General features: G+C 58.2%; 4 protein-coding genes across 7 annotated transcripts; 2 read left to right on the forward strand and 2 right to left on the reverse strand.

The window, feature by feature from the left end:
* Positions 1-100: 100 nt before the first annotated feature.
* LOC118259120 (cytochrome c oxidase assembly factor 3 homolog, mitochondrial) lies at positions 101-779 on the reverse strand. The gene is made up of 2 exons (XM_035568417.2): positions 541-779; positions 101-437 (listed from the first exon to the last, which is right to left on the reverse strand). Exons 1-2 carry the CDS (start codon positions 740-742, stop codon positions 325-327), a joined length of 315 nt encoding a protein of 104 aa, XP_035424310.1. The 5' UTR covers positions 743-779; the 3' UTR covers positions 101-324.
* A 475-nt stretch (positions 780-1,254) lies between these two features.
* On the forward strand, positions 1,255-4,936 carry CNTD1 (cyclin N-terminal domain containing 1). Of its 2 annotated transcripts, none has more exons than XM_035568409.2 (7): positions 1,255-1,444; positions 1,544-1,619; positions 1,836-2,004; positions 2,508-2,670; positions 2,926-3,070; positions 3,442-3,559; positions 4,177-4,936. In XM_035568409.2, the coding sequence occupies exons 1-7, from the start codon at positions 1,264-1,266 to the stop codon at positions 4,294-4,296; spliced, it is 972 nt and encodes a 323-aa protein (XP_035424302.2). In that variant the 5' UTR covers positions 1,255-1,263; the 3' UTR covers positions 4,297-4,936. The 2 variants fall into 2 exon arrangements, with proteins under 2 accessions (XP_035424302.2, XP_035424303.1); XM_035568410.2 differs by having other exon boundaries at positions 3,463-3,559.
* Positions 4,937-5,087: 151 nt separating this feature from the next.
* On the reverse strand, positions 5,088-9,865 carry BECN1 (beclin 1). Of its 2 annotated transcripts, XM_035568401.2 has the most exons (11): positions 9,622-9,865; positions 9,462-9,529; positions 9,276-9,334; positions 8,852-8,942; positions 8,461-8,597; positions 7,787-7,981; positions 7,402-7,548; positions 6,799-6,948; positions 6,655-6,715; positions 6,048-6,190; positions 5,088-5,695 (listed from the first exon to the last, which is right to left on the reverse strand). In XM_035568401.2, the coding sequence occupies exons 1-11, from the start codon at positions 9,755-9,757 to the stop codon at positions 5,527-5,529; spliced, it is 1,356 nt and encodes a 451-aa protein (XP_035424294.1). In that variant the 5' UTR covers positions 9,758-9,865; the 3' UTR covers positions 5,088-5,526. The 2 variants fall into 2 exon arrangements, with proteins under 2 accessions (XP_035424294.1, XP_050571500.1); XM_050715543.1 differs by lacking the exons at positions 5,088-5,695; positions 6,048-6,190 and adding an exon at positions 6,208-6,495.
* Positions 9,866-10,092: 227 nt separating this feature from the next.
* On the forward strand, positions 10,093-17,715 carry PSME3 (proteasome activator subunit 3). 2 transcript variants are annotated; one of them, XM_035568403.1, is made up of 11 exons: positions 10,093-10,274; positions 13,518-13,550; positions 13,855-13,917; positions 14,394-14,498; positions 14,807-14,855; positions 15,496-15,608; positions 16,128-16,196; positions 16,422-16,489; positions 16,640-16,694; positions 16,946-17,032; positions 17,496-17,715. In XM_035568403.1, the coding sequence occupies exons 1-11, from the start codon at positions 10,233-10,235 to the stop codon at positions 17,574-17,576; spliced, it is 765 nt and encodes a 254-aa protein (XP_035424296.1). In that variant the 5' UTR covers positions 10,093-10,232; the 3' UTR covers positions 17,577-17,715. The 2 variants fall into 2 exon arrangements, with proteins under 2 accessions (XP_035424296.1, XP_035424295.1); XM_035568402.2 differs by having other exon boundaries at positions 10,142-10,274; positions 15,496-16,196.
* The last annotated feature ends 215 nt before the right edge of the window (positions 17,716-17,930 follow it).

Genomic DNA, 17,930 nt, shown 5'->3' on the forward strand with positions numbered 1-17,930 from the left:
GCAGATTTTCAGCTTTTTCAGAAAATCACCTCAGCGGCTGGCCGGGGGCGGGCCCCCGAGCTGGATCCCGGCTGATTTAACGGCAGGCACCGAGGCGGGCTCCAGTCACGAGGCGTTTATTGCGTTAAGGGCCGGCCGGCACAGCCCCCGCCCGGCCCGGAGCGCGCCCCCAGCCCGGTCCCGGTCCCGGTGGGGGCAGCGCCCTGCCCGCAGGGGAAGCCCCGGGGCCCCCGCAGGCCGAGGTGGGCCCACCCGTGTGCTCCGTGCCCGGCCCGGGGCCGCTCCCCCCGCCGCCTCACGCCCTGCTCCGGGCCCGGGCCGCCCTCAGGTGGCCGCGCTCCGTTCCCGCTCCACGGCCCGGGCCCGCGCCGCCTCCGCCTCCAGCTCCAGCTCGTCCAGGAAGCGCTCCTGCGACACCGAGTAGAAGGTGTAGCCGTCTGCGGGGGGGGGGGGCGTTAAGGAGCACACCGGGAGCGCACCGGGAGCCCCCCCCCGGTCTCCCCCAGGCCCCCCCCGCTCCCCTCCCGGCCCGCAGGATACAGATCCCCGCCGTCACGGCGCCGATGCCCAGCGCCAGCAGCACGTTGCGGCCTCGGAGCCGCCTCTGCAGGGCTCGCTGGCGCTGGGCGAGCTCCACCTGCGCCATGAAGCGGCGCTGCTCCGGGCTCAGCCCCGGCTCCCGCGCCGGGTCGATGCGCTGCGCCACCGCCGCCTCCCCGCCCGCCTCCCTGGGCGCCGCCATCTTGCCCCGCCGCCGCTTCCGCCACAGCCACCGCCTCCGCCGCGGGGGGGGGGGAGGGAGCCAATCGGAAGGGAGGGGAGGGACCAGGCCGGCGGCTCTCTGAGAGGAGGCGTCGAGTGATTGGCTGCGGCGCGGCACGCGGCTGGGTGAGGGTGGGAGAGGCGCGAGGTGATTGGTGGGGGCGGCGGTGATTGGCAGGGGCTGGGCTCGGCGGGCGCTGAGGTGGGGTCCTGAGGGCCTCGGAGGCGTCGCCGCCGACCCCGGGAGCCCCGGGCCTGGCCCCGCGGCTTCCCCCGGTCTCCCGCCCCCGCCGCCCCTCGGAGGCTGTGGGTGAAGCCTCCCTACCCCCAGGCGGACCCTTGTGGCCGGTGGCCTCGCCACCCCCCCTCGGGTGTCCGCCGCTGTCCATAATGAAGGGAATTTTCCACATAATTACTGCCCGGAGTGACCGAAGTAATTAACGCTGGGAATTACCCAATTCATTAGTTCTCGGAATTCCCAAAGGAAGGTTTCGGGGGTGAATGGCCAGGATGGGGGGCCGGGCGCAGGCGGTGCCCAGGTTTTACAGCTCGGAGCCCCTCTTCGGCGGGGTGGCCCCCGAAGTGATGGAGGCAGCGCTGATCCGCTTGGCCACGGAAAATGAGCGGTACCTCAGCGAGCTGCCCGGCCAGGCCGGCTGCTGCAAGGAGAGCCGGACCGTGGGTGAGGCCCCTCCCGGCTGAAGCAGCTGCCTGCTGCCCGATGAGCTGCTCCTGGCTGAATCCAGTGACACTCGTTCATTGCGTTTTGTTTTTTCTTCAGAATTTGTATTCCTTTTGGCTGAGAAATGGCACTTGGACCATTCAGCAAGGTATCAAGCAGTAGAGTTACTTGAAAGGTAATAAACACCTCGATAATGAAGCACGCTTCTCATCTCCAATGTGGCTATACCAGCCCTGCTCTTTGTCAGTCATTCAAACAATGTAGAATAATTTTCTTATGTGTCTAGAGCTTCGTCTTTTTACTTCACTCGAGTCAATAGCTATAGTTATTTCCTGTGTACCTGCAGAATTGCTTTCCTTCTTTTTTCTTAGCAAAAAAGTGTTTTTCATAGGTTTATGATCAAGCAAGTAGAGCAAATCTGCAAGTCCCCCAGTGAGAACATGGAAAGTACCAAAGAAGGCAGCAGTCGGAGCTCTCTGAAAGAACAGATGTATGCCACGTTTGTCCTGCGACTGGTGTCGTGCATTCAGCTTGCAAGCAAACTTTCCTTGCACTATAACGTAAGCTGTCTAAACTTTTGCCAGTAGCATTTTCAGTACTGTAATAAATTATCTAACCTCTGTAAAGAATAGATTTTCTTCCTGAAAATCAGTAGTGATAATGAAATGCAAAGGATAGCAAAATGAGGCCCTAAATTACTGGCATTTAGGGCAGGTTAATTGTCCTTCCTCATGTAAAAGTTTGTCGGGAAATGTTCCCAGTACAGATCGCTAAAAATCCCAGCCTGTGGGTGTTGGAAAGCGTACAGCTGCAAAGGGCTCACCCCTGGCTGGGGAAGGTTTGCGGGGTTACAAGGAGCCTAAGGGAAAGAAGTTCTCAGCTGGATTTCTCATGCCAGCTTAAAAGGCATGGGAGACAGCTGGGTTAACGTGCAGTCTTACGACTGCAGTGGGTCACGCTTAAATTTAACGGGAGGAGTAAAGCAAGAAGAAAATATTTTAACAGGTGTCCTCTTGCCTTTCTTGAAATAGAAAATAACTTGTGTTTTTTTTTTCCTCTTCAGATAGTTAACAGCGACACAGCTTTAAAATTCCTGCAATCCTTAAAATACTCGTACACTAAACAGGAGCTGCTCGAGTCGGAGCTTGCTGTTTTAGAAACTCTGCAGTTCCAGATCAATGTGTCAACTCCTCTGGCTTACATCGAATTGCTTCTAGAGGTTTTAGGTAAGAGTATTATTACGAGAGAATGGTAAAGATTTTATTAAGAGTGATAGAGACTTAACCGTTTTTTTTTTGGCCAGCTCTGACAACCTGAATCTCAGAATGAGTGAAATTAGGCTGAGATTGAGAAGGCGTTCAGAAACAAAGGGCAGTTCTCACCACAAATCTTCATCCCTTGCTTAGAGTAACTAGTGCCTCTTCCCCATTCAGCTTAATGACCCCAAATGTATGGCTAATTACGTGTGATCTCTACGCCAGGACATAACGGCTGCTTACTTCCTGCAAAACCATTGCATCAGATGTGTGTGCAACTACTAGACTTCTTGTATCTTAAAAGAGAGGCCATCTACGACACGTTACTGAAGACCGCCATCGAAAATTCGACACCAAGTGAACTGCAGATGTAAGTGGCTTGCGTTTAAAATAAGTATTTGAAATTGAAACCTGAGAAAAAGGCTAAGAAATAGTACCCTGGTTCTCGTTATTCCACTTTTGGGGCACCTGCTTTTAAATTTTGTAATGTGTTGGGCTGTCAGCATTGTTGATGGATCTTTGTGTACCAGTGCAGAGCAGCGTGCTTCACGTTTGCTTGAGGGGCAAGCCAGGAAAGTGTTTAACTTCAACTGAAAAATCCAGCTTTAGGGCTGTTGGTGAACGCTAATAGTATCGGTTTGATTTGGGCCGGAAGACTATGAGCTAACACGGCCGGAGGCTGTGCAGCGGTGACAGAAGTGGGTGGTTTGGAGCTACAGACCTAGCATCGTTTTATACCAGGAGACGCTTTTACTTGCGCAGAGCCAAGTTTTCGGCAGTAAAGGAAGATTTCATGCTCTTGGCAGTTGGAATCATCAGCACAAGCGTTTTCGTACTAAACCCCGAGCGCTGGAAGCAGGTACAGTCGTTTCTAAACAAAGTAGCTCTACCTGGAATTAAAAAAAACCAACAAAAAGGAAGCTTGTTTGTGTGTTTTAGCACAGCCAGGAGACCGGCAGGCTACTGGGAGTGACCCGGAGGAGGTGACCCCTTTCAGTTTATTGGCTGGAAGTGTGCACGCCTTTGTGAAAGGCTTATGGCATGGCAGTTAGCAGAGAGGCGTGCGCTCGCACTGCCGCCGGCTTGTCCTGGTCGTGTTTTAGCTTCTTCACAGCTAGAACAAGCCCAGAGAGACAGAGCTTCATTGACAAGGGGAGGAGCGATCCCACAAGACAGCTTTCTCCCCAAGCTGCTACTGAATACTGTAACAAGCAGCCTATCAAACACAGCAAGCTACCTACAGCAGCTTTTTTTTTTTTCGGTTTACTTCTTTGGTAGAAGCAATTCATTAAAAAAAAAAAATAAACCCTCTCCTTCTGGCTTACCGAGAGGTTTCAGCTTTTGGCAAAGACACTAGTCTTGGGCTTTGTGGGGCCCTGCTATTCTTGTTAGATTTGGGGGGTGTTAAGAGGTAGCTCTGTAAACTAACCTCCCTTAAGCACTGTAAATAAGTATCTTTCTTTTTTTTTTTTTAAGGTTGTGGAGCATTTGAACTGCGTCACGGGCATTACTTCACAAAGCATCTCAGAATTTTCACACGCGGTGCTGAAGCACGTCGTTGGCAGTAGCGCTCCAAAGCAGCAGCGGAGGAAGTAAAGCTCCAGCAAACGGAATCCTGCCTCTTGAACGCAGCTCTCACCTGGATCCGCCGGTCAGTGCAGCAGGCTGTCACGCCGCTGCTAACAGCCCATCGTCCGCGACACTGCGCAGGGCGCCCCACACAGTAGGGTTGGTTCTTCTGATCCTGAGCACGGCGTGTTCTGTGACTTGCCGGGGGCCGTTTTAATTAGAGCAGCTCGTTATTTTCGGCTCTGCTCCAGCGCCGTGAAGGTAGCGGGAACAAAGCAGCGCTTACGTTTTCCAACGCCAAAAGCTTTATGGGAAGGGCTACAGCGTTTCAGTTGTGAGCATGTTTTCCTTGAAGAAACAGAAAACGTATTGTGAGAGCGTTGTTCTGAGAAGGCGTCAACGCGAGCGTTATTCTGCTGGGAAGCCCCAGCCCGGCCCTTACAAACAGGGCTGTCATTTGCGTTTGCTGCTGTTTTAAAACCTAATTATTTCTGCCCGCCTGCTGCAGCCAGGCTGCTTCTTAATGGTCCTCTTTGCCAGTGCTCCGAAGCCTGGTTGCTCTTACCTCAGTCGAGCCAGCTAGTGTCGTGGCAAGAACAAAATCCCCCCCCCTCCTCGTTTTGTCCTGGCAGCAGGGGCTGCCTCAGCACCGAGGGGTGCTCAGGTTCCAGCTGAAAGCGCTCTGGGTAGAATCGTGGTTTATTGTGGCGTTACTCAGTGCGCCCCCGTGCAGGAACAGGCTCCAGGAAGCCTTACAAACAGCTGGTAGCGACCGCTGTCAGACCCTCGTAAAGGCCACTGGCAAAAAGACGGGCTGATACGACTTAAAAAATACTTTATTTCAAGCTGCAGTGACCGAACAGACCTTCGGAGTTTTTCCACGTTATTCCCCGTGTTAGAAACTTCCCTTTTCTAACCCCCACGTTCCGTTACGCTGTAACAGAGCCCCACCGACGGCGCTGGCAGTTGGAACTGACGAGAACTTTTATACATCTCTGTAACCCCCAGACTCCACTCTAGCATCTATTTAACAGCTGATTATTCTTTCTTTTTTTTTTTTTCAGTTCAGCTCAGCGACAGAACTTTACGTATTGCTTTTCTATACACTACTCGTCATAACGGTGTCTTAAATAAAGTGTCTTGTGGATTTTTGGTTTTGTAAACGTTTCGTACGGGTCAACGTTACGAGACGTCTTGATTTGAGCTTCCCCAACAAAACGCAGACGCCACAGCTGCCAGGACAACTTCTCGCCGTGGTTACTTGTTGTAGAATTGGGACGAGACCCAGGCAAGGCCCCACTTCAGGTTAGTTAACATGAACTTGAGTGCTTTTGTCCATTGCTCCTCAGAGTTAAACTGCGTTTTAATAGAGTAGGAGCCGCCACTGCCGCCTGTATCTTCAATCTTGCCTTTCTCCACGTCCATCCTGCGTCACACACAACGTTTATTAGTCTAGCAAGCGTTTAATTTCATTTAATTTCACTTAATTTCATTTAATTTCAAGGGGATGTTAAGCGCCAAACTCTAAATCTGATACTCGGAAACCTCTACGTAAGAATGCTTTGTTTTTAAAAGAAATTTAGCAAGCCTCAGACTCTCGCCCGAGGAACTAGCTTTAAATCCCGGTTAAATACGAGCAAGCGCGGTAATCCTGCGCGCTGCAGAGCACCCGCTGATCCCCGAGAGCCAGGACGGAAACAGCAAGCAGGGCTGCGGAGCAGGCCCGGGCAGGACAGCGGGCAAAGCGTTACCTGGACGCGGAACAGAGCAGCACTCACCTGTAAGGCAAACAAAACCGAGTTTCGCCCTTTTCCACTTCCTCCTTAAACTGCTGCACGCAGTCCAAGAAAGCCACCATCGCGTGATCGAATTTATTGTCCCAGAAGAACCTCAGGCCTCCAGAACAGTACAAGGGGAGCTCCTGGAAAAGAGATTAGCTTCAGGCACCCTAAGCGTTCCCCTCCGGATGCTGTCGTTGCAGATCTTTATTAGCCTGTACGAGACTTCGGTTTGTCACGGGACGCTTAAAACGCTTTGTGGCGTGTGACAGGCGCTGCTTGCTTTGTGCCAAGTGCCTGCCGCGGGAGTGCTGGTGGTTAGCAGGAGAAAACCGGGCTTCCTGATCACCAACGGTCTTCCCAAATCGCGCTTAATTCCCTCTGGCCAGTTGCTCTGTGTAATTTGAGAGCTCCTGGCTGGCAGTGTGAGTGGACGTGGAGGGAGATCCTGCGGGAGAAAGCAGGGCAGCTAGCTCCCCTGCACGTAAACGCACCGAGGTGCGCTCTCGGGAGCGGGGTCTCGGCCTTCTGCGCCTTTCAGCGGGGATCTGAGGTGCGCAAGGTCATGTTTTTTTTTCTTTTTTCTCCAGCTCGTGCGGGATCTTACCTTCGATTTGTCCGTGAGGGACTCCAAGTAGGAGTGGTTGCCGTACGGTACCAGACGGTATCTGAAAGGAGACGGGGCAGGGGCAGGTGAGCCTACGCTCCTCTGTCCAGGCCGGAGGGGAAACGCAGGTTTTATCGCGCGTACCTTTGAAACTTCAGCCCCATTTTGTTAGCGAGGGCGTGCAGCAAGAGCACGGTCTGCCCCCAGGCCGCGTTGATCTCGTTCCATTCTACGGGAACGCTGGGGAGGCGGCCAAGCCTGAAGTTATTTATGGTGCCAAACTGCCCGCTGTGCCTGCGATAAGAGGAATTACAAATAAGCGCCAGGGCGGGGGCGGCCGGCAGCACGCCAACCACAGGGGGGCCCGCCTGGGAACGCGCCCTGCTGACCGCGCGCGACGGGGGGGCGGGGAGCCCTGCCTGGAAAGCGCGGAGAAACGCCAAATTGTTGCGCTTTTCGTGAAGGAGGGCGTTCGGGGAAAAGAGAAAAAGCCGGCCGAGCTGCGCGCTCTGGGAAGGCCGACGGAGAGCCGCTGGCGCGAGGCGCCGACTAGCCGCCGTCTCACGGCGCGCTCCCCGTTAATCTGCGCGGCGCCGCGCCTCCCGGCTGCCGCCAGCGCCGGGACGCGACCCCTTCGTGCGTCGTGGGGCACCTGCAGGCTCCTCCCCTACCCGAAGCAGCGGTATTTGAGCGGCCCCTACGCCGCCGATCCGTAGCGAGCCGCAGCACCGCTCCCGCCCGCCCTACCAGATGTGGAAGGTCGCGTTGAAGACGTTGGTTTTCTTCAGCTTGTCCAGCTGCATCTGGGCGTACCGCATCTGGTTGTCCACGCTTTTCAGCTCGTCGTCCAGCTCCAGCTGCTGCCTCTTGAACTCGCAGTATTCCTTCTGATACCTTCGAAGAAAACCAAGAGCCGCTGGGCGCGAGGCTCTTACAGGAAAAGAAACGGCTGCTGCACGAGGGTTGTTTTTGCGGTTTTTTGGGGTTTTGTTTTGTTTTTTTTTTTTCCCGACCAGGCTTCAGTTTGGCGAAGCATAAGCCGCTCGGGTTGGGGGCGTTAATTCCAGCTCCCTCCCCTTTCTAATCTCGCCCCTCTGCTACCCGACCCCCCCCCGCCGCGTAGTTCACTCACTGAGCTTCCTCCCGCTCCAGCCGCTCCGCCTCCGCCCTGACCCGCTCAAAGTCCTCGGCCACGATCTTGCGGTTCTTCTCCACGTCCTCCAGCTCCTGAATCAGCTGCTCCTCCTCCAGCGCGAGCTCCTTCAGCTCCGTTTGCAGCTTCTCCTTGTCGTCCTCGTTCATTTGTTCCAGGATCTCCAGGCACCTCCTGGAGGGCAGTCGCAGCATCGCTGCAACGCCCCCGTCCCCGCGCACCCGGGTACAGAAAACCGCCCCGCCCCTACCGAGGGTTAACCCTCGTTAAACTCTTAGCTTGGCACCTCGTTACGTTTTCAATTTGCGAGCCAGGAGCGCAGAGGTAACAGCAGAGGGGAGCACGACGGTGACCAACGACCTCTTACCGCCCGCCAGCAGCTCTGCGGAGCGCTCGGACCACGCAGCGCCGCCAAACCACCCCCTCGGGCAGGCGGCGGCCGTCACCGAGGGGCTGCGGACCCCCCCCCCCCTCCCCCCCGAGGTGACCGTTCCTCCTCGCTCAGAAACAAAACCAAGCCCCGAAGCCCGGAGCTCCCGTTTCCGGCCGCGGAACCGAAACCCGCGCCTGCCTTCGCGCCCTCGCTCTCCAACGGGACCGGCTCGGCGCCCGCCCGCGGTCCCCGGGCGCGAACCCACGGGCAGCGGGCTCACTTGTAGTTCTGGCACTCGTTCTCGGTGATGTTGAGCTGCGTGTCCAGCTGGTCCAGCAGCGTGTCCGTGCACTCCTCGCACAGGGGGTGATCCACGTCCGTCTGCCCCGACATGATGTCGAAGAGGTCGCCGGTGACCTGCGGAGAAATCCCCACCCCCCCCCCCCCCGCGAGCTCCAGGCGGCTGCCGGCTGCCCCCCGCCTCTTCCCTTGGCGGAAGCGTTTCTGCAAGCCAAAGCTTGATTTAAAACTAGGGTTTTTTTTTATTTTTTTTTAAACTATCCACCCAGAAAAACATCTCAAAGGCCGCCGGGCGAGGAATTTCACCTCGCGGAGCGCGGAGGAAAGGCGACGTGCACGAGGACCCGAGCTCGCCCCCTCGGCCGACTTGCCTTCAGCCTCCTGCTGAGGTTTTCCATCGTGCCCCCGTCCGACGCCTCTCCGATGAGGGTGAAGCTGTTGGCGCTCTCCGTCGACATCATTCTGGGGAAGAATTTCCCCGGGAAGCGAGCGCGGGGAGGACTTGGGGGGGGGGGGGGGGGGGAGAGGGGGGGCTTGGGGGGAGCCGGGCGCGACGGGGACGCGGGAGTCGGTCAAGACTCGGGGGGGGGAGAACGCCCCCAGTTTGTTTCGGGGAAGGGGGGGCAGCGTTTTGGTGCTCAGCCAAAGCGCGCGACCGATAAACGGTGCTCTAAATACAACGGGGGGGGGGCAAAACCGGGGGAAACGGGGGCAGCCCCGGGGGCTCCCCGTGAGGGGCGGTGCCCGCCGCTCTCCCCCCCCCCCGCAGCTCCCTACCGGCAACCCCGGCCGTACCTGGCAGGCGGGATGAACCTCCGGGACACGCCGTCCTGCCGGCTCTCCGCGAAGCCTTCCTGCCGGGGGGGAGTTGGGGGGGGGGGGAAAGCGCCGCCGTTACCGGGGCCCAGCGGCTGTCGTCGTCCCCCCCCGGTCCTCCCGGTCCCCCCCCCCCCCCCCCCCCCCCCCCCCCCCCCCCCGCACCTCGCTCAGGGCGCTCTCCTCCTCCTGCGCATCCCCGGGCCGGGCGGGAGCGGCGGTGAGCAGCGGGGCTGTGGGGGCCGAGGAACCGTCAGAGGCCTGGCCCCGTTCCCCTTCCCGTTCCCCCCCCCCCCCGCCGCCACCGGAGCCCCGTTCCCGGTACCGGTGAGCTCCTGGATGGTGAGGCGGTCGAGGATCTTGAAGGACGTGTCGAGCTTCAGCGGCTGGCTGCAGCGCTGGCACACGAAGCTCACCTGCGTGGTGCAGCCGCCGCCGCTGCCGGCCCGCCCGCCCTCCATGCTGCTGCCGCCGCCGCCGCCGCGCTCCCTTCACCGCCGCGCTCCCACCGCCGCCATTACTCCCGCCGCCGGAAGCGAAGCGCCCTCCACTTCCGCCCCTCTCCCCTTCCACTTCCGCCCCTCTCCCCTTCTTCCACTTCCGCCCTCAACCCGCCAGGTCCTCCCCGCCAGGTCCTGGCAGGGCTATAGTACCCCCTCCCCCCCCCCCCCACACGCACACACCTCCCACACCCCCACCCCATTTCCCTCTCTCCCTACGCGCCGCCAGGACCCTCCTCCCTGATCACGTGCGCGGCGAGCGAGCCGCCCATTGGCTGCCGCGCCGCGCCGAGCTCACTTCCGGCGGCGGCGGCGCTGTGGTAGCCGGTGGAGGCGGCGGCGGCTGCGGCGGCGGCTGCGGCGGCGGCGGCGGCGGCGGCAGAGCGCGCGCGCGCGGCCCCGCGGCGCAGCGAAACCCGGAGCAGGCCCCGCCGCCATGGCCTCGTTGCTCAAGGTGGACCCGGAGGTGAAGCTCAAGGTGCGCTCCGCCGCCAGCAACCGGCGCGAGGGCCCGCCGGGGCCTAGCCCCGAGGCCCGGGCCGGCGCGGATCGCGCCGGCCCGGGCCTCGGGGCTAGGCCCCGGCGGGCCCGAGGCCTGTGTGGATGCGCCCCTGAGGGGGGTCCCCGGTTGGGTTAAGCCGCGCCCCGGGGGTGTTTTTCCCTTCTTGGTTCCCCCCCCCCTCCGGGCCCTCGTTCTGAGCGTTGCGGAGCTCGGCCCCCGCGGGTACCGGTGGAGGGGTTGGGGTGATTTTGGCTCCCGTCTCGTCCCGCCTGGGGCTTCCGCGGTGAGGCCCTGCTTAGAAAAGGGGAGGGGAGATGCGAGGCGCAGGGGGAGGGTGGCGTGGCGGCCTCGTGAAGGCAGGGAGGGAGGCGGGGTTCGGGCTGCGGACGGGCTGCGTGCGCCTAAAAGCAAGGAGAGGCGCAGGGTTCGGGCCGAGGGTGGTCTATCAGCTCCTAAAAGCAAGGAGAAGCCCGGGAGTCAGGCTGAGGGCGGGCTGCCTGCTCGCAAAAGCAAGGAAGGATGCAAGGTGCAGGCTGAGGGAGATTTATCTGCTCCTAAAAGCAAGGAGAAGCCTGGGAGTCAGGCTGAGGGCAGGCTGCCTGCTTGGAAAAGCAAGGAAAGGTACAAGGTGCAGGCTGAGGGAGGTCTCTCTGCTCCTAAAAGCAAGGAGAAGCCCGGGAGTCAGGCTGAGGGCGGGCTGCCTGCTCGGAAAAGCAAGGAAGGATGCAAGGTGCAGGCTGAGGAAGATTTATCTGCTCCTAAAAGCAAGGAGAAGCCCAGGAGTCAGGCTGAGGGCGGGCTGCCTGCTCAGAAAAGCAAGGAAAGGTGTAAGGTGCAGGCTGAGGGAGATTTATCTGCTCCTAAAAGCAAGGAGAAGCCCGGGAGTCAGGCTGAGGGCGGGCTGCCTGCTCGGAAAAGCAAGGAAAGATGCAAGGTGCAGGCTGAGGGAGGTCTCTCTGCTCCTAAAAGCAAGGAGAAGCCCAGGAGTCAGGCTGAGGGCGGGCTGCCTGCTCAGAAAAGCAAGGAAAGGTGCAAGGTGCAGGCTGAGGGAGATTTATCTGCTCCTAAAAGCAAGGAGAAGCCCAGGAGTCAGGCTGAGGGCGGGCTGCCTGCTCAGAAAAGCAAGGAAAGGTGTAAGGTGCAGGCTGAGGGAGATTTATCTGCCCTTAAAAGCAAGGAGAAGCCCGGGAGTCAGGCTGAGGGCGGGCTGCCTGCTCGGAAAAGCAAGGAAGGATGCAAGGTGCAGGCTGAGGGAGATTTATCTGCTCCTAAAAGCAAGGAGAAGCCCAGGAGTCAGGCTGAGGGCGGGCTGCCTGCTTGGAAAAGCAAGGAAAGGTGCAAGGTGCAGGCTGAGGGAGGTCTCTCTGCTCCTAAAAGCAAGGAGAAGCCCGGGAGTCAGGCTGAGGGCGGGCTACCTGCTCGGAAAATGAAGGAAGGATGCAAGGTGCAGGCTGAGGGAGATTTATCTGCTCCTAAAAGCAAGGAGAAGCCCAGGAGTCAGGCTGAGGGCGGGCTGCCTGCTTGGAAAAGCAAGGAAAGGTGCAAGGTGCAGGCTGAGGGAGGTCTCTCTGCTCCTAAAAGCAAGGAGAAGCCCAGGAGTCAGGCTGAGGGCGGGCTGCCTGCTCGCAAAAGCAAGGAAGGATGCAAGGTGCAGGCTGAGGGAGATTTATCTGCTCTTAAAAACAAGGAGAAGCCCAGGAGTCAGGCTGAGGGCGGGCTGCCTGCTCAGAAAAGCAAGGAAAGATGCAAGGTGCAGGCTGAGGGAGGTCTCTCTGCTCCTAAAAGCAAGGAGAAGCCCGGGAGTCAGGCTGAGGGCGGGCTGCCTGCTTGGAAAAGCAAGGAAAGGTGCAAGGTGCAGGCTGAGGGAGGTCTCTCTGCTCCTAAAAGCAAGGAGAAGCCCAGGAGTCAGGCTGAGGGCGGGCTGCCTGCTCGCAAAAGCAAGGAAGGATGCAAGGTGCAGGCTGAGGGAGATTTATCTGCTCTTAAAAACAAGGAGAAGCCCAGGAGTCAGGCTGAGGGCGGGCTGCCTGCTCAGAAAAGCAAGGAAAGATGCAAGGTGCAGGCTGAGGGAGATTTATCTGCTCTTAAAAACAAGGAGAAGCCCGGGAGTCAGGCTGAGGGCGGGCTGCCTGCTCAGAAAAGCAAGGAAGGATGCAAGGTGCAGGCTGAGGGAGATTTATCTGCTCTTAAAAACAAGGAGAAGCCCAGGAGTCAGGCTGAGGGCGGGCTGCCTGCTCAGAAAAGCAAGGAAAGATGCAAGGTGCAGGCTGAGGGAGGTCTCTCTGCTCCTAAAAGCAAGGAGAAGCCCAGGAGTCAGGCTGAGGGCGGGCTGCCTGCTTGGAAAAGCAAGGAAAGGTGCAAGGTGCAGGCTGAGGGAGGTCTCTCTGCTCCTAAAAGCAAGGAGAAGCCCAGGAGTCAGGCTGAGGGCGGGCTGCCTGCTCGCAAAAGCAAGGAAGGATGCAAGGTGCAGGCTGAGGGAGATTTATCTGCTCTTAAAAACAAGGAGAAGCCCAGGAGTCAGGCTGAGGGCGGGCTGCCTGCTCAGAAAAGCAAGGAAAGATGCAAGGTGCAGGCTGAGGGAGATTTATCTGCTCTTAAAAACAAGGAGAAGCCCGGGAGTCAGGCTGAGGGCGGGCTGCCTGCTCGCAAAAGCAAGGAAAGGTGCAAGGCTTAAGTGGACTAGCTGCTCGTAAAAGCAAGGAAAAGCCCAGGGTTCAGGCTGACGGTGGACTACTTGCTCAGAAAAGCAAGGAAAGATGCAAGGTTCAGGCTGAGGGAGCTCTGTCAGCTCATAAAAACAAGGAGAAGCCCAGGATTCAGGCTGAGGGCGGTGTGCCTGCCTTGTAAAGGCAAGGAGAAATGGAAGATTCAGGCTGCGAATGGTCTGCCTGCTCCTGACAGCAAGGAGACGCGCAGGGTTCAGGCTGAGGGTGGGCTGCCTGCTCCTAAAAGCAAGGAAAAGCCCAAGCCTCGGACCGAGGGTGCTCTCTGCTGCCGCACAGAGCGGTGCTCAGCTGATTCCGAGCCGTACCTTCCTCTCATCCCGCCCAGGGGCTTCCCCGGCTCGGCCCCGCTCATAAAAGCAGGGAGAGGCGCACGGTTCGGGCCGAGGGTGATCTCCACCGCCGCGCAGAACAGCGCTCGGCTTACGTTAAGCCATCGTTTTCTTCCTTTTTCTTTTGGGAGCGATTCCTAACCGCTGCTTTGTTTCTTCTGCAGGTCGATTCCTTCAGGGAGCGGATCACGAGCGAGGTGAGTATCCCCCTGCCGCCGCCCTGGGGTGTAACAGAGGGCGGTTGGGCGCATCTTCCTGACGCGCTCTGCTGCGATTTGAGTCCCTTCTGTAAATTCAGCAGCGCTCAGGGCTGTAGTCGGTGACCGGAGCGAGGTTTTGCAGCCCCGTGGCTCTCCCGACATCTTTCCCCTTTGGCTTTGTGTGAGGCCTCGTGGCAGAACTCGTTCCCTTCTGTTTCGTGACCTGGGGCAGCCGAGTTCCCTGGCGTTCCTGATTGTTTGTGGTGTCGTTTCACCTCACCGTCTGTCCTTTCTCTCTCAGGCTGAAGATCTGGTGGCAAACTTTTTCCCAAAGAAGCTGTTGGAACTCGATGGGTTCCTCAAAGTAAGACATCCGTCGGCTTCTGCCTTGCTTTTCGTTTTCGAGCTGCCTGCTGAAAAGCCTTTCCTGTGCGTTTCCTTGGGCGTTTCGCCCCGTCACAAAGAAGTTGAGCGGCGGCTCAGCTGCTGGCATGCACTGGAGCTCTGTTAGCTCTAGAGGGGGTGCTTCCTTCTCCAGTTCTCTTTGTGCGATCAGCACGCTCGCCCTTCCTACGCATTCAGCGTCTCTGGGCTATCCTTCGTGGTGCTGCGGGGCTCCAGCGCGCGCAGACGATGGCCTTGATCCTAATCTAGAGCTGGCGCTCCGCTCTAGGCCAGAGGGAGGTCTCCCCACGGGCCCATTGTCAGATATTTTTCTCATTCGTTCTTATTTTGCGGTCGGCTCGATGAGGGAGCCGCGAGTTTTCGTTGCTTTGTTGCTCCTGGCGTGCCAGAAGCTGTTAGCTCGTCATTAAATGCCGAACCTGCGTTGTTTTCCAGGAGCCCATCCTGAACATTCATGATCTCACCCAGATCCATTCGGACATGAACCTCCCAGTGCCTGACCCGATTCTGCTCACGAACAGCCACGACGGACTGGACGGGGTAAGGTTTCTCTCTTGGCCGAGATCCCCGCTGCCGATAATTAAAACTGCACGGCCCGCTCTGCGTGGGGTTAGGATGTTCTCGTTTAACGACGGGCCGTGGCCCTCCCGAAGGCTTTTAGGAATCGGGCTCTGGAGCCTGGGAGGCCCGCTGGAGGTGAAGCCGTACTTCACGGTCCCCCGTCGTTTTTAACGGAGGGTGCTTAGAAACCAGGAGCCCAGCAGAGATGCTGACGTTTCCCTTATTTCCTTTGCGACGCTTTGGTAGCTGACGACCAGTTTGTGAGTAAAACGCTTTGTGTGTTTTAGCCAAATATGAAAAAGAGGAAGCTGGAAGAGCGCGAAGAGACCTTTCAGGGTAAGAGTCCCCAAGTCTCTCCGTTGCTCCCTGCCCCCCTGCGCCGCGCCCTAGGGCCGTGACATCCCAGGAGCCCCCGCTTCCCTGTCCTGACAGCAGCTGCTGCTCATGCAGACCTGCCCCGGCAGCTCAGGGCCTGGCCTGCGGATGTCCTGTTGCGGAGGGAGTCGGGTTCCAGCTCTTAAGAGCATCGTTTGGGTTTCTCTGATAGGCATTAAGTAGCGCTAGCTTGAGCTTGGCCTGCCGGCGGGCAGCCGGCCTCCCCGCGGCTCTGTACTAGGAGCTTTCCTCACCCGGAGGCGGACGCCGGGCTTTGGATTAAGCCGAGGCAGAAACACCTCTTACGCGCGCACCGGGAAAATCCCCCGTGCCTAGCCTCAGCAGCCCGGAGCTCTCCGGCCCTTATCTAAGCTCTGTGTTTCCTCTCTTCCTCCTCTCGTGGTAATCGCTGCCATCCCGTGCCCGATTTCCCCTTCCCCACGGGTTGACTCTAGCCTGGCTCGGGGCCTGCTGCTAGCCTGTATGGAGGCGAGAAGCTCGGGTGGGCCTCGGGGCTGATCTCCCGGCGCAGGAGGAGCTCCTCTCCCCGTGCTCCCGCGGGGGGCTGACGGGGAGGTGTTTGTCTCCTCTGCCGCCGTAGGTACCAAAGTGTTCGTGATGCCCAACGGGATGCTGAAGAGCAACCAGCAGCTGGTGGACATCATCGAGAAAGTCAAACCGGAGATCAGGCTGCTCATCGAGAAGTGTAACACGGTGGGTATGGGCGGCAGCTCTGCGTGCTGGGGCCGGAGCGCTTCTGATCCTAGCGAGGCAAAGCTTCGCGGAGCAGCAGGAGCAGAGCCCCTCTGTCTCTGTGAACGAGGAAACTCACAATTCCTCTCCCTTTCTAGAGGTGGCTGGGAGGTAGGTGTAGGGAAATGTTCTTTTTCTGAGCCCCCAGGGGGCTCCACAGCACACCTCGCGGAGGAGGAGGAGGTCTGTTTTGCCGCCTCCTTCCCCGAGGCCTTTCTTCACCCTCCTTTTGCACAGTCAGACGCCTGCTGGGGGCTGCTTTGGCACAGCCAGGAGAGCTTCTCGTGGGAAGCCGTGCTCGTGCTGGCTTGCGTGGCATCCCAGCCACGTGGGAAACAATCCGCTCAGAAGTGTCGTGAGCACAGAGGACCTGCAGGGGTTGATCACGAGCTGCGTGGCAAAGGCAGGGCCTTAGGGGGGCTTGAGAGAAGACCTGTGAAGATCCTGGCGTTGATCTGTTCTGTGATCTCTCCGCTGCAGGTCAAAATGTGGGTGCAGCTTCTCATCCCCAGGATAGAAGATGGGAACAACTTTGGTGTTTCTATTCAGGTGAGGCACCCCTGGCTGCAAGCCCTGCAGCAGCAGGGAGCCGCGCTCGGGGGACGCGGGTTTGGGGTTCCTCCGAATCGTTTGGTGGCGGCTGCAGGCACGGCGCTGGTTTAGGTTTTAAAACCCAAATCTGAGCTTGGCGTGGAACTACCAAGACAGGTTGCTTTCGGAGCCCCGAAGGCCAGCTGCAGCCTCGTGATAAGGCTTCTTTGTCCTCCCTTGCAGGAGGAAACAGTTGCTGAGCTTCGAACCGTGGAGAGTGAGGCGGCGTCCTACCTGGACCAGATTTCTAGGTACGAAAGAGTTGAGCTTTTTGGGAAGTCCTCCTGGGAAAAGTAGCCCACGTGGGGAAGACGCCCCAACTTTTCTAGGGCGGGCTGGGCCAGAAAAAAAAAACCTTGGTGCTCTTTGTCTGACTTCGAGTCTCTCCGTTTTCCTACCAGATATTATATCACAAGAGCAAAGTTGGTTTCCAAAATAGCTAAGTACCCTCACGTGGTGAGTAGACGGCGAAGCGGAGCTCTGCGCGTTACGTGCCGCTGCTTTGTGGGACTCTTTGGGCCGCTTGTCCCTGTGCTTCTTGAGATGAGGGTCCTGTGGGAACTGGGGGGGGGGCTGTACGAGGATGGAGAACGTCTGCGTTAGAGGAGAAGGGGAGGGGGTTCCTTCGTAAAAGGCAGGAGCTTGGCTTGGTGCGCAGGGGGCACGCCTGACCTCAGGCCGCTGAGCCGCGCGTCTGCTCTCTGCAGGAGGACTACCGCCGCACGGTGACGGAGATCGACGAGAAGGAGTACATTAGTCTGCGCCTGATCATTTCAGAGCTGAGGAATCAATATGTAAGTGAGAAGCCGGAGCTCCCCCTGGCTTCCCGCCTGGCAATTTAGAGAGCCCTTCTGATCCTTGTGCTGCTTTCCCCTTGCCCTGTGACTACACCCGGCCTGATTTGGCTCTGACGAGAAGAGCTCGGCATTTGCTGCCTCCCCACCACCCTGCAGAGACACGCGGGTGGTTCCAGCTGAGCGTTCGCGGGAGTCTAGCACAAAATATTCCTTCCGCTCCTGTGGGAACCTGCGATCCTAAATTCTGCAGGCAGTACAAACCACTCCTCGACTCTGTGTACGGTCTTTTTGCTGTTGGAGATGTGATTTTTGTGGCAGATGTGTGAAGCAGGGGCTGAGAGCAGTGCCAGGGTGAGCAGTGCTGCTCTTCCAGTCAGTGCTTGTTGCGAAAGCAGAATGCTAAAGGGCTCTTCCCCCCCCTTCCCCCTTCTTTTCTGAGTTGTGTTCCCCCTTTTTGCAGGTCACTTTGCATGACATGATCCTTAAAAACATTGAGAAGATCAAGAGGCCTCGGAGCAGCAACGCTGAGACCCTCTATTAAGTGTCAACGTTTGAACTTGAGAACTGTTCAGTCAACTAAAGACCGTCATTGCCTTGGTTTGTTACGTGACTATCGAGATGGGAAACTGGCTGGAAATAGTATTGCATTCTTAGTTAAAATCTAAAGAAATTCTCGCCTAGTTTTGTGATTGGTTTTATTCAGGTCTCAGGAGCTCTCCCTCCCTCTAGTAACTGGTAACGAAACGGCCGTGCTGCTTTGGGATGCCCTTGAGGCTACTGCAGAGTGAGAGCACCAGCCAGGCAGGATCATTCCTTCATGCCTTCCTTCCTACCTTAGTAGGAACTGCGGTAGAGACCAAGCCCGTGTCCCGTCCCGTCTTTGGCTGGAGGCTTC

Source organism: Cygnus atratus, chromosome 25, assembly GCF_013377495.2.
Source record: "Cygnus atratus isolate AKBS03 ecotype Queensland, Australia chromosome 25, CAtr_DNAZoo_HiC_assembly, whole genome shotgun sequence".
Lineage (NCBI taxonomy): Eukaryota > Metazoa > Chordata > Aves > Anseriformes > Anatidae > Cygnus > Cygnus atratus.